At 39.3% G+C, this 13,011-nt stretch overlaps 1 protein-coding gene across 1 annotated transcript; it reads right to left on the minus strand.

Moving 5' to 3' along the window:
* Positions 1–51: 51 nt before the first annotated feature.
* ARPC5 (actin related protein 2/3 complex subunit 5) lies at positions 52–9,145 on the minus strand. The gene is made up of 4 exons (XM_069074406.1): positions 8,815–9,145; positions 5,979–6,050; positions 2,904–3,080; positions 52–354 (listed from the first exon to the last, which is right to left on the minus strand). The coding sequence occupies exons 1-4, from the start codon at positions 8,956–8,958 to the stop codon at positions 292–294; spliced, it is 456 nt and encodes a 151-aa protein (XP_068930507.1). The 5' UTR covers positions 8,959–9,145; the 3' UTR covers positions 52–291.
* Positions 9,146–13,011: the final 3,866 nt, after the last annotated feature.

Raw genomic sequence — 13,011 nt, forward strand, 5'->3', positions numbered from 1 at the left:
GTGTGTGTGTGTGTGTGTGTGTGTGTGTGTGTGTGTGTGTGTGTGTGACTGAAACAGTTTTGAGAGCATCAAATATGCCTGTTAAAACAAAATTGCACCTCTACATTACCCCAATTTTTAACTAAAGAAAAACTGATATGCATTTTTTTTTTTCACATATATGAAAAAAGAAGCAAGAAGGCAAAGCTGAGAGACGCAGACGCTCCCCACAGGGCAGCAGCGGCATTTGGCTGTTTTGGTCTTTGTACCAGCAACTCCCTTAGCCCTGGTAGATGCCCACTGTTTGCTGGACTAAACTGTTTTCCTGGCAGTCAAGACTCGAACAATGGACCCTACCCCTCCAGCAGCAAGTGCCTATAAACAAAACAAAACACAAATGCTGACACAAAAATCATTAACCAGACATCTTTAGATTATGTAAAATCATCTTCACACAAAACTGGGTGAAGATGTTGATTTTTTACATGGTTATCATATTGTCTGTACTGAAAAGAAGCATCAGAATGAAACCTTCCAATTTAAATTCACGAACACATGGATAAACAAATATAAATGGTGCTAGCAGATATATTCAAAGGTATTATTAAAAACTAATAAGATATTCTAGAAGATTTAAACTATGTCCATTTCCTTACCTTTTTGAAGAAACAGGGTTCAAGGTAACTGGATTTTTAAATTATTATCTTCAACCTGAACGGAGTTTTTTGGTGTGTGTTTTAACATACACGAGGACATAGTTTAGCAGTTTTAAATTTTAATAATTTTTGTATACATATTTGATGGAAGCAAATTATAAATGGTGCATGTCTGTGTAAAACTAAATTGACTGTAGCAACTCAAAGTCAAAATTTTGATTACAACTCGCAAAATACTTTTTAAAAGTCACTTGGTAGCAACTAAAAAATATTTTCAACAAGCAGAATGTCACTCTATTGCTAAAAAATTTTCAATGGTTCTCTACTGCTTACATGAAATATGCCAGTTACATTTAAAGCATAGATTTTAACTTCATTAAAAAAAAATTGACAATAGCACAAGGGGACCTAATTTAGTCCACTTCTGTTATTAAGTACATGAAATCATACCAGACTTCATAGTAAAAGGCAAAGCCATGCCTTGTACTATAATAGCTAGCTCCTGGTTAGCTTAAATAATGAATCCTTTGAAGTGGCTGCATATACTCCAATTCACACTATGTGAAGTGATAGTTTTGTGAACTACAGTAATTGCTTCCAGCACAGTCGAATATGCAGTGCAAATCTGAAAAGACGCTAGCTGTAAAATCAGAGTACCTCTATAAGACACACACACAAAAATCAGTCTTGTTACTTTAGAGTCACCAAGGCTGTACAGTACATATATAATATTACATACACACAATAAAATTAAAGGGGCAGACTTGATACACTTCAATGTGTTATTTACTAAGGGTTTTGTTTACATGTCTAATCTGAGGAAATAATTTGCTTAACAATAAGGCTTAAGATTTCTTAGTTCTTGTTACAAAGTAAAAATCTGGCTTATGATAATGACAGATACTCTGTATGTAGTTATATCATTCAATATTAACTTTCCTATTAACACCACCATCCTTATCTTTACCTAGGCTCCAAACTTAGATGTCATCCTTGACTCCTCATTATCTCCCAAACACTCCCAATCTATTGCTAGTGCCTGTCCATTTCACCTTCTTAACAACTCTCAAATACACTCCCTTCTTTCCTTGGACACAGCTGCCATCCTGCTGCAGGACCTCATCTTCTTACACCTGTCAATTGGTCAGCCTATCACAAGCTTCTCTCCACTCAAGTTCACCCTCAACTGAGCTATCAAACTAACTTTCCAAAAACAGAGCCCTACTCAATCAACTCCAGTGGCTCCCTATTACCTCTAGGATCAAACAGGAAATCCTCTGGTGCTGAAAGCCCCACAGAACATTGTCTCCTCTAAAGTTTCCAGTCTTCTTATACCTAATACTCTTACTTACTCTTTGATCCCATCACACTGGCCTCCAGGCTATTCCTTAAACAAGACACTCCCATCTTTTGGCTCCAGGCATTTTCTCTGGTTATCCCCCTAGCTGAAGATTGTTATCTCTTATCTCCACCTACAGGCTTCTTTCAAGTCCTAGAAAAAAGTCTTCTACAGGAAGCCTTTCCTGAAGCTCCAAATTCTAGTGCCTTCTCTCCTATTTATTCTGTATATCTTGTTTATACAGTTCTTTGTCTTCCCCATTAGACTGTGAGCTCCTTTAGGATAGGCCTACCTTGTATCCCCAGCACTTATAGCACACTGCCTGGCACACAGCTGGTGTTTAATTAATGTTTACTGACAACCTGTCAAATATTACTATATATGACTCTATAAGTACTACTATATATTCCCAGAGTACCACAATGAAAACCCTATTCAAATGCCTTATCAGGTTGTGAAGATGACCCTAGGTTCTCAAAGGCTTTGCCTAAGGGATCAGTGAAGAACTAAAATCTATTTTCTGAGGACCAGTCGAGCTACATCTGGGAAGGCTATCTAGATTGCAGAAAAAAAAATCTGAACCACTGCAAGGCTTACAGACAACTGCCTAGGTTTAGTGGAGTTGTTTGCAGCAGTAAGGTAGAAGGGCTATTCACATTGATATTGAAAATCCTTGAAGCCCTGAAGCTTATGCATATAATGAATATCAGTGTCATAAAAAATAAAATAGCCTATGAGGATAATCCAGGACAGTGAACACCAAAGTCTAAGTTTTATTTTCAAACAATTACCTGTAAAAATAACCAAAAGAAAAATTAAGATCCAACACTAAGAGCAAATAACGTCCTATTTCAGAAGGGCTATTTTTTGTACTTGCTTACTTGGAAGAGAAGCATCAACTCCACGAAAACGCCCTGCCATAAACTGACCTTTTCATGCCACTGCAGTAGCACGGCGCTGCTGTTATCCGAGGGGCTTTCGAAGCCTTTATAAATGTACTTCATTAGAAGATCCACACTGTTCTTGTCCAGAGACTGCACAGCCTTTTCAATATCATTAGCTTTAAAAGAGATAAGCACCTTCAGGACGATGCTGCCTGCTCGATCCTGCAAGAAAATGCGTATGTACACAGATCATGATGAGGAGCTGAATTAGGTGTACAAACTACTCTCAATGCCAGCTAAGAGATGCTGAAAAGACTAACTGGATTGAAATTCATGAATAACTCCCCATAGCAGCTGAAAAGGGTCTCAGATAGCCAATCAGACAAGAATGATTAAAGGGTTAGAGTTGGAAAGGAACCTTACCAATAAGTGTATGTGTATGCGCACTAGGTACTTGTACAGCATTAACAGAAAACCTGTCACTGGGTTCCCAAAAACTGATATAAGAAACCAATGAAGGAATTCTGGATCATGCCAGTTTATTTATTTATTTTTTTTGCTTTTTGGAGGGGGGGAGGTAGAGCAATTGGAGTTAAGTGACTTGCCCAAGGTCACACAGCTAGTAAGTGTTAAATGTATGAGGCCAAATTTGCCCTCAGGTCCTCCTGACTTCAGGCCCGGTACTCTATTCGATGAGCCACCTAGCCACCCCAAGGATCATGCTAGTTTTAGCTCAAGATAGTACTTGGTTGGTATATGGAATATTGATTCCCAACCCCAGAATTAAAGCTTCCTAATGTACAGGACAAGAATTCCTTTCTCTATCTCCTAGTTCTCCAGCTGGCTTATACTGCTGCAGCCAAAGCTATAACATTCTGAATTGTGTCTTTAGTTCCCTTGGCTTTTCTGTGGCTATAAGAAAAGGGTAGCTTTAAATTATCACTTAAGATTATGTCTAGAATTTTACTGGTTTTGAAACATGAAAGACCATTTATCCTCTAGTTCCCATCCAGTCTCAGTAAATTTTGATCCTTAATATATACCATATTGCTTAAGTTATTAAGTTGTATGACTACAACTTTATCACGATAATTTTGTAAAGTACACAGAAAAGTAGGTACAATAACCACAAAGGGATCACTTATACAATCATAAAATGTATGTCATAAAAGTTGTTAGAAGTGAAGCTGAATTCTATAACCCTTATGTTATTAAGATGGTAGCATTGATGAAATGGCCATATCTGAACATCTAAAACTAGCATATATACTGACTATAAAGCTGAGGGCAAGATCATTATTACATTATCTTTCTAAATAAATCTTGAGGAAGTCTAGAGAAAAAGAGAACAAGGAAGTTAAAAGAAAAAAAAAAAGGTTGAGCCCTGAAGCAGCTCCCAGTGAGAATAAAAACTTATCAATGCACGTTCACCATGTAATTTAGACATTTTTTACATTATAAATGGCTGCAACTTTTAAATATAGCCTAAAAGTTTGACATTTTTTTTTAATCTGGATGCATTAAATCAGATACTAAAGATAGAAGGAACTCCTGAGGCCATCTAAGTCTAAGAAACCAAGGGCAAAGTGCATTAAGCAACTTGCTAAATGCTACACAGATAATAGGTGTCAGAAGTGAGATTTGAATCTATGTAGTGCTTTGACTTCAATTTTAATCTTGCCAGGCTTGCCTTGGATGGTTAGGTGAGAAAACAATGTGGTTAAATGTTAAAGTTATAGACCAAGATCTAAAACTTTTTAAAAGATAGCCTTGATTTCACCCTTTTAAAGGGTGTGGTTCTTTTTTTCAGTAGAGATAAGATTAGTGCAACAAAATGTATATATCAATGATTTCTTTTACAAGGGCTGTCCAAAGAGCAAAGCTGTTCTTTCACTTCAACACATTCACAGACCAACCAAAGAAAACACAATACTTCCAAAATTATTCTCTGCCTCCCTTTAGAACTTCTTAAATTTGAATATTACAAAATGTCTTTGCCACTTATTGTGACCAGTAGGAAAGTAATTTAGAAACTCTGCAGCTACAGCTTTTGGAGATCTATCAACCAGTGCAATGTAAGAATCTCCCAAGTATAAGGCTGAAAAAAAAAAAAACAACTGAGCTACCATTTCAGAGAAGTCCCCCTCACCCCTGCCCCAGATCTCAGAAACAAAGAAAATTTGTTTCTGCTACAAAAAGTCAGTTTAGATTATTTCCACATTTAAGATATATATTGCAACTGCCATAAAATAGAATCTTAGAATCAATCTGACCTTTTCCAATATTTATTTAAGGAGTCTTAACAGGAAGTAAGAGTGGAGTCAATGCTATAACATACAATTTCAGGGGTGACAAAAATATTTACACTCTACCAGCAGTTCGTGAATGAATAGAATGAGCTTATTTTTGACAAACCACCTAAATCTCACCCATCCTTCAAGATCTAATTCAAATCTCACCTCCAGCCTGGACTCTAGGTTGAACTAAAGAGAAACTATCATGACTGCTGACATTATACAGGCACAGACCACAGAATGAGAGTTGGAAGAGACCTCAGCGTTTACTGAATCCAAACTCCTTTTCTTACAGATGAGGATACCCAGAGAAGTTAAGTGACTTACAGGATTTAAATTCAGATCCTGTGATTATAAGTTCATTTCTTTGTCTACAAAACTATACTGTCTACATATTATGTTATATCAGAAAACTTCTGTAGTAATATTAACCTTATGGGGAACCTATAGGCAAACCGAAGGACTTGCTCATGGTCACACAACTAGTAAAGCACCAGAGGCAAGAAATGAACCAGTGCAATTGCCTCAGCCTATAATATGAGCCTTCTTTCCCCTACGTTCTAGCCTAAAGTGATCTGTCTCTCTCCTTTGAATGAGAAAAAAGTGTCTGAAGCTGAATTTGAACTCAGGTCCTCCTGACTCCTGGACCAGTGCTCTATACCCTGAGCCACCTAGCTAGCCCCTGTATGTATACTCTTAAGGAGTTTACATGACAGTTGAAGAAAGAAAAGTGGGGACTGTTAAACTTTTGGATTTCCTATTTACCTAGGCCTCAGTAAATACCATCAACAGGAGCAGAGATCCATCTATATTGTTAATGACTTACCTTAACTGCCTGACTCTTGGTGTTGATTGGAGGATTTTTCAGAGCTGCCTGTAATGCAGCTGTCATGTTCCCTGTAACAGAAGTTAAGGATAACAAGAAAACCAAGCACTTGAATGCATTTAAGCTATTCAGGAAACATTATCCCTTTATATATTCTTTTACTACCTTTGTATTATTTGTATCTGTATTGTACCTTTGTACCTTATGTCTTACCTTTGCTACTATGATGGATACTTATTAGCAAATTCAATGTGATAGCTTCTAGGAGGTAAATTTACAATGAAATAATACCTTTTATATTATAAATACAGGAAAAGATTATTAAAAAAAAAAAGGTGTCACTACCATGTGGTCTTCATTCATTCACACATGTTCCTAAAATTTTTAAAATAAGCTTGACTGGTTTTGATTTTCAAATAACACCAGCATGCAAAAAATCATCCCAAAATCAATCCCAACAACACAGCAAGGATTACAGAAACCCCAATACATTACAATAGAATTATTCTAACACAGAATTATTGTATAGCTCAAATGGTGTAGTCCTAATGTGAAAACCTTAGCTTGTCATCTACCAAAATAGAAAGTTCTAATGGAAAACAATTACATGGTCTTGTTATCAAAACCTTACACTAAGTTAAAAAGGATACTAAAACACTACTAATTTGAACTAATGGCACCTCTGTAATACCCAAAAAGGCCATCTTCTTTAAAGATGGTTTTTTTAAACCAGGGTAAGAAGAAGCAATAAGCTATGAATAATTTTCCTATTTTGTTCTTTCATTAAAAGTTTCATTTAACTGTTCAATTTAGAAAATGTTTTTTTTCCTCTTTTTTTTGGAATTTTCAAAATGTTAATCACCAAATTTAGACCATACCAACAAGACTCAAACTCTCCTTTTTGAAAGCACCACCGACTGAGCAATCATGAGGAACTGAAAGCCAATCAGACTGTCAGAATGTAGTCAATTCCCCTAAAAGGAAAACCACACAGGCTTCATTTGTTTCCTCCACCTCTAGAATCATATAGACTGGCTCCAAGACTGTGTATCTTTTCCTATCTCTAGTAAAATAAAAAAGACAAATCTCTAGACTCTTTAATAAGTGCAGTTTTATCAACTGATCTACCAATATTTTGAATGCAATTAATATCCTAATCAAAGTATAGTCCTATCACTTAAAAATCACTTAAGTGATATGTTAAATCAGTCATTAAAAATCATAGGTTTAAGGCACTAGGGGGTCCTTAGAAAGAGTTCATCTAGTCCAACCCTTTCATTTTACAATTGAGGACACTGAGTTTCAAAAGGGGAAATGAATTGCCCAAGACCACATAGCTCAGAATCAATAGAGCTGGGATTAGAACCTGGGTCTTCCTACATCAATACTTTTTCTACTACATCAGGATGTCTTCAAATGATAATTTATTCACAGAGGACAATTTATGGTAAGTAGGATAGTGCCTCTTAGAACCTACAGGCTTAGAGAATTCGATGACCGAATTAAAAAAAAAAACAAATGAATTTCCCCCTTACTATTTTCAAGGCTACTTACGAGGCTTGTAACATATCTTTTCTGAAGTTTAGGTATATATAGGGTAGGGGATGATTATTAAAATTTTCACAGAAAGGTAACAAAGCATAACCACAGCTCATATGGGCAGAATGTGACATTTCTATATAAAAGCAGAGAAATCCATTAGATTATGATTATATTTAGAGCTGTGTTTAAGAATGCCTTAAGTATATTTATTTTTTTTGCACATTTCTCCCTGTAACAAAGGCTGATTAAAAAAAAGTCCTTTCTCATCATATTAAAAAAAATTCCAAGAACAATTATTACAGTATAAAACAAAACTCTAGCATGAGATTTTTAAAAACCAGATTTGGCTGCTGCAATACCCACATCTTCCCACAGATTTAAAAAAGTATTTACAAGCATTTATGAATATTCAGATGTGTGAAAGCTGGGGAATGATGGCCTCATTTAAACTAAAAATGGAAACAATCTGAAAATCACTCAAATGATTTTGCATTATTCAAGATGTTCCTCTACGGTTTGATGGGTGGGATTTTACTTTAGATCTTCCCAGATACCATCTTCCTCATTCATGGCTAATTCTGGCCAGGCATAATTCCACCAGATAAAGGGCTCGAGGTTTTCTGGACAGGGCTTTTTTTTTTTTTTTTTTTAAGACAACTCTAGGCTAAGGAGTGTAGTTTTATTATTTAATCGACGCTGGACAACCTTCCCGATCAGAAAGATCTCACCTATTACTTAATCGATTCGGGGTAGAACAAGTTATTCTGACAATCTTCCCGATCAGAAAAAACTCACCTGCCAGAAGGGAGGAGATTCTGGGGACACAGACGAGGATAAGACTCTCTACGGTTTCCCACCCCCCCCCGCCCAAATCCCCCCCCCCTCGGAAAAATATTTTAAATTCTGAAAGGAAAAAAAAGCCTTCTAAAGAATTGACCCTCTCCCCCGGACGACATCCCGTCAATTGCTCTGTCTACACAGGGGACAACACCCACGGACAATTCTAACACGCCTGGTCCGCAGGTGTGGCCTGGCCACCGCCGCACCTTCCCGAGAAAAGCGGCCCACGGACGGGTCAAAAGGACGACGATGTGGAAGTGGGGGGGAAGGGCATCCCGGGTTGGTGGGCAGGGGCTCCCCCACCCAGAGATGGAGGGGGGACGGCCCCCATCTCCTCCTCTCCCAGGCCGGTAACAGGTCCGGCCCACGCACGCGCGGGGGGGGAGACAGCTCCCCACCCACGGAGGCTGGGGGGGGAGGGTGGCGAGGGGCCCCGCGGGTGGGCGGAAGGATATTGTCGCAGGCACGAGTCCACCTCGCCCTCGTCGGGCCCGGCCTGGCCCTCACCCCCGTCCTCCTCGTCCACGAACTTGTTCTCGTCATACTCATCCACATCCACCTTTCGGAACCGGGCCGACGACACCGTGTGCTTCGACATCCCCACGCCGGACCGGGTGGCAGTTAGCCCCTGTGCTAATTGTCGCCGCCGCTGTCCCCTCCCCTGAGTCCCCTGCGGTCCCCGACCCCCCCAGCTCCGGCTCCGGCTCCGGCTCCGGCTTCGGCTTCTGCTCGCTCTTAGCCTTCACTTCCCTCTTCCGCTCTGGGGCGTCGCCCGCTGCGGCGCCGGCCGCTACTGCGTTTGCGTCCTGGGGAGGGGCGGACTCCGGCTCTTGGTCCCACCCTTCCCCCATAGCGGCAGCGGGAGCCCGCGGAGGAAGCGCGCCTCTCTTTGTACGCAAGCGCAAACTCCCCTTCCCCCTCCATCCCTCTCCCCAGCGCAGAAAAGGGGCGGGGCTGGGAGAAAGGGGTGGGCGGAAAAAAAAAGAGGAAGGGCAGAAAGCAAAACCGCTGGAGGAGGCAGAGGTAGGAGACGATTGGTCGTCCGCGCGGGTCACGTGATCCCCAGGGGGTTACCATAGAAACAGACTCTGTGGACCGGTCCTTAAACTGGTCTGATATGGGTCCTCAGGGGTCCGGGGGAGGGGGCGGGACGGGCTGGTGGGGATGGGCTCGGGCTGTAGCGGTCGCCGCTGCAGCGCCGTAACCTCGGTCCCGACGGAGCTGTGGGGGATGTGAGCTCGTGCCTGTGGGAGGGGAGGGATGGATGTCCTGGAACTTGGTCACCGCAGGGGCCAGGGGCAGGCGGGGGCCGGTACGCGCTGGCGTACGTCTGTGGAAGCGGAGGTCCACCAGTTCGGGTAGGACGCATCCATCCTGCAGAAATCCCAGGGCAGATCCAGGGAGAGGTCCAGGAGGATGGAGCCCCAAGGGCCCAAGCACTCCCACATGGCCCTCAAACCCTGACTTGGAAATTGGGGGTGGTGCTGGAAAAGATGCCCAGATGGGAGGAGGGGTCGTGGTGACCTACCTGCGATGAACCTGTTGCAAATAGGTGTGTGTGTGGGGGGGGGGGGGGTGTCAGTCGATTGGCAAGCAGTTATTAACCGTCTACTGTGTGCCAGGTTAAACCCTGGTCCCAGCTCTTAAGGAGGTCTAATAGAGGAGACAAAATGCAAACAAGTTATGCACAAACAAGATAAATACAGGATAAACTGAGCCGTAATCTCAGAAGGAATGCACTACATTATAGAGGACCAAAAAAAAGGTTTCTTGGGGAAGGTCGAACTTTAGATGATACTTGAAGGAAGCAAGAAAAACTGGGAGGTAGAGATGAGGAGGAAGAGTGTGCCAGGCATGGGAGACAGCTTGTGAAAAGGCTCCAAGTCTGGAGAAGGACTGTCTAGTGTGAGGAACAGCAAGTAGGCTAATGTCACTGTATGGAAGAGTAAATGACGACGTGGAAGGTTTAAGAAGACTGGAAAGGTGGGTGGTGGGGTGGGCAGGTTATGAAGGGCTTTGAACACCAGAGGATTTTATATTTGATTTTGGAAGTAATAAGGAGTCAATGAAATGTATTGAATGGGGATGGTGGTGATAGGGTGAGACCTCAACTTTAGGAAGATCTAGATGACTGAGTGGAAGATGAACAAGAATAGGTATACAGTTGAGACAGAGAGACCAACAAGCATGCTGTTGCAGTAGTACAGACATGAGGTGAAGAAGGCCTAAACTAAGGCAGTAGCAGCATCAGAGGAAAGAAAGAGACATATATGAGAGATGTTACAAATGCATGAAGGGTGATCAGCCTAGATGCAGTCTTATGATTCCAAGGATCTGGGGCAAGAGTACTGATGAAAGGAAGAGGGGACCAGACAATGGTTCTGAGCCAATTAAAATTTATAAGAGTCAATGAGCATGGAGCTTTTCAGTTTGTATTACAGGCCAATCTTGGTTTACATCCTATTTACTAATCACATTTGGCTGGATTTTTATTTTTATCCCATTACATATCCACATTTCTTTTCTGATGGTAAAGTCCTTATCGTATCAGTAATAGACAAGAAGGGAGTGATGACAGTGTTAAAATAAGAGTACAAACTGATTTAAATTTAAAAATTTTCATGCTTAGCTCAAGTAGCCTTTGACTAGTCTTCTGCCCATCTTTTAGTATTCAGCTTAACTCTTCTTTCATAAAGTTTCCCCCAGTTGCTTCAATCTAGTCCTTTCTCCAAGTCTCTGTAGGACTTAATATCACTTATTTTGATTCTTAATCATACATGGCCTTGCTCTGTATAAATCTTAAATCCCTAACTGGATTTCCAGTTCCCAGAGTTCAGAGACAATGTCATATATTTCCTTTTTATTCTTTTTAAAACCTTTGCTGTATGAATGTGATATGTATAAAATAGATGTTGAATGTCAGGGAGGATTTCTTTAATTGAAGGTCCCAAATAGTCTTGTTGGGGAAGCAAGGAAAGCATTTGAGTCTGATATGAAATCCAGTGCTTTTATAATATAGCTAGAGAAGAAAAGAATTGAGGAACACACCTTCATTTACTTTGGGGAAAAGGCATCCAGGCTTTTTTCTTTGCCACTAAAGCCTAAAATCTTGCTCTGTTGTCTCTTCATGATGTGGAGGTGACTCTGTGTTCTTAAGGACAAGGCCAATGGAATTCAAGTTTTTGCAGGGCCAATAAGGCTTGAAAATTGCACATGGGAATATTTTGGTTTATATGTTTGTCATCTGAGATTGAACCTACATAAGTCTGGAGAAGCTCATCATTCTGTTGACCACAAAATGATGACTGTTTTGGCCATAGTGAACTCTAAATGACTATCTACTTAGTCCAAGACATAAATATTTTGTAACATATATTGGTAGAGGAGATATTCATATATCAGTGAAATTCCAGCTTAGAAGTATAAGCATTAATGCCAATTGCAAAACTCCATTCTCATTTGGAAGATACAATCACTGTATATCAGCAAATACCCTACTAGAAACTCCCATAGTTTTTGGTCTTAGAGTAGCTTGAAGTTTAGAAGATATGATATTATCAGCAAATTTTCCACTAGAAACTCTTTAGTCTTTGAGTAGCATGAAGTTTGGGTTAAAAAAAAATGCTACCTTTTTTCTGAATCTATTGATATGAGGAACTCCTGGTGTGAAAATTCCTTTCACCAATACAGATCAGCTGCTGTTCTGTGATTTATAGTCTTAGTGAAATTGCCTGAGGAATCTGAGAGGTTAAGTGCTGTTGTTATAGGATTTTGTATGTGTCAGAGACAGGACTTGAACCAAGGTTTTCCTGATTCCAAGTTTAGTCTTCTATCCATCTACTCTGTTATGCTGCTTCTACTTTTCTTACATGCCTATAATTGTTTGCATTAGAACATCACAGGTCAAAGTACCTGCTGTTACTATGGTGCTTAATACCACATGAAACATCTTGATTAACTTAATTATTCAAAATTTCAATCTCATTTTAACTTGCTAACTTTAGTAAAACTAAACAGAAAATTTTCTCTTAGTTACTAATAATGATTTTTTTTTGTTCTTAAATAGGGATTTTCTTGGAGAACTTTGAAAATTGAAAATATTGTCAGAATGAAAGGAATTAAGGACTGAATGCTACTTACTTTTAGTTGTTTTCAAGAAAAATAGTACCAATAACATTACAGAGATAATTTTTTTGTTCTAAAAATGTATATAATTTTTATTCCATAAGTGAGAAAACTTCTTTGTTATTTTCCACCATGATTTCTTTAATTGATCATCCAAATATTAACAACATATCAAAAATTATTTACTTAAGTATACCACTTTTTAATCTCATGTTTTTTTCTATGTGTCAATATATAATGCTACATTTCATATATTTGACATATCTAAGTTTATAAAATTTAAAATAAACAAATTTTTACTACATATAAGCATATCAGTACATGTGGTAAAATATCTATATATATGTAGTAATAAAATTGTGAGATTAAGGATTTATATTTAGGTAAGTGAAATGTATAAAACTGTAACAGGAGCATATATAAATAAATTTTTAGTAACCTGGATCCAGAATTGGGTAGAAGGAGGAAAAAGGATTAGGGTATTTGGAAAATTGAGCATTATTTTTAATGACTCCAAGTTTTATAT

Source organism: Petaurus breviceps, unplaced genomic scaffold (genome assembly GCF_028583685.1).
Source record: "Petaurus breviceps papuanus isolate PSGF00001 unplaced genomic scaffold, PetGlider_PUasm1.0 90895, whole genome shotgun sequence".
Lineage (NCBI taxonomy): Eukaryota > Metazoa > Chordata > Mammalia > Diprotodontia > Petauridae > Petaurus > Petaurus breviceps.

Coding starts and splice junctions, on each gene's coding strand:
- ARPC5 (XM_069074406.1), bottom strand. CDS start 8,958: ATGTCGAAGCACACGGTGTCGTCGGCCCGGTTCCGAAAGGTGGATGTG. Junction 6,051..8,814: donor TGGACTCGTGCCTGCGACAA/TATCCTTCCGCC, acceptor ACTTCTGTTACA/GGGAACATGACAGCTGCATT. Junction 355..2,903: donor TACTGCAGTGGCATGAAAAG/GTCAGTTTATGG, acceptor TTTTGTTTATAG/GCACTTGCTGCTGGAGGGGT.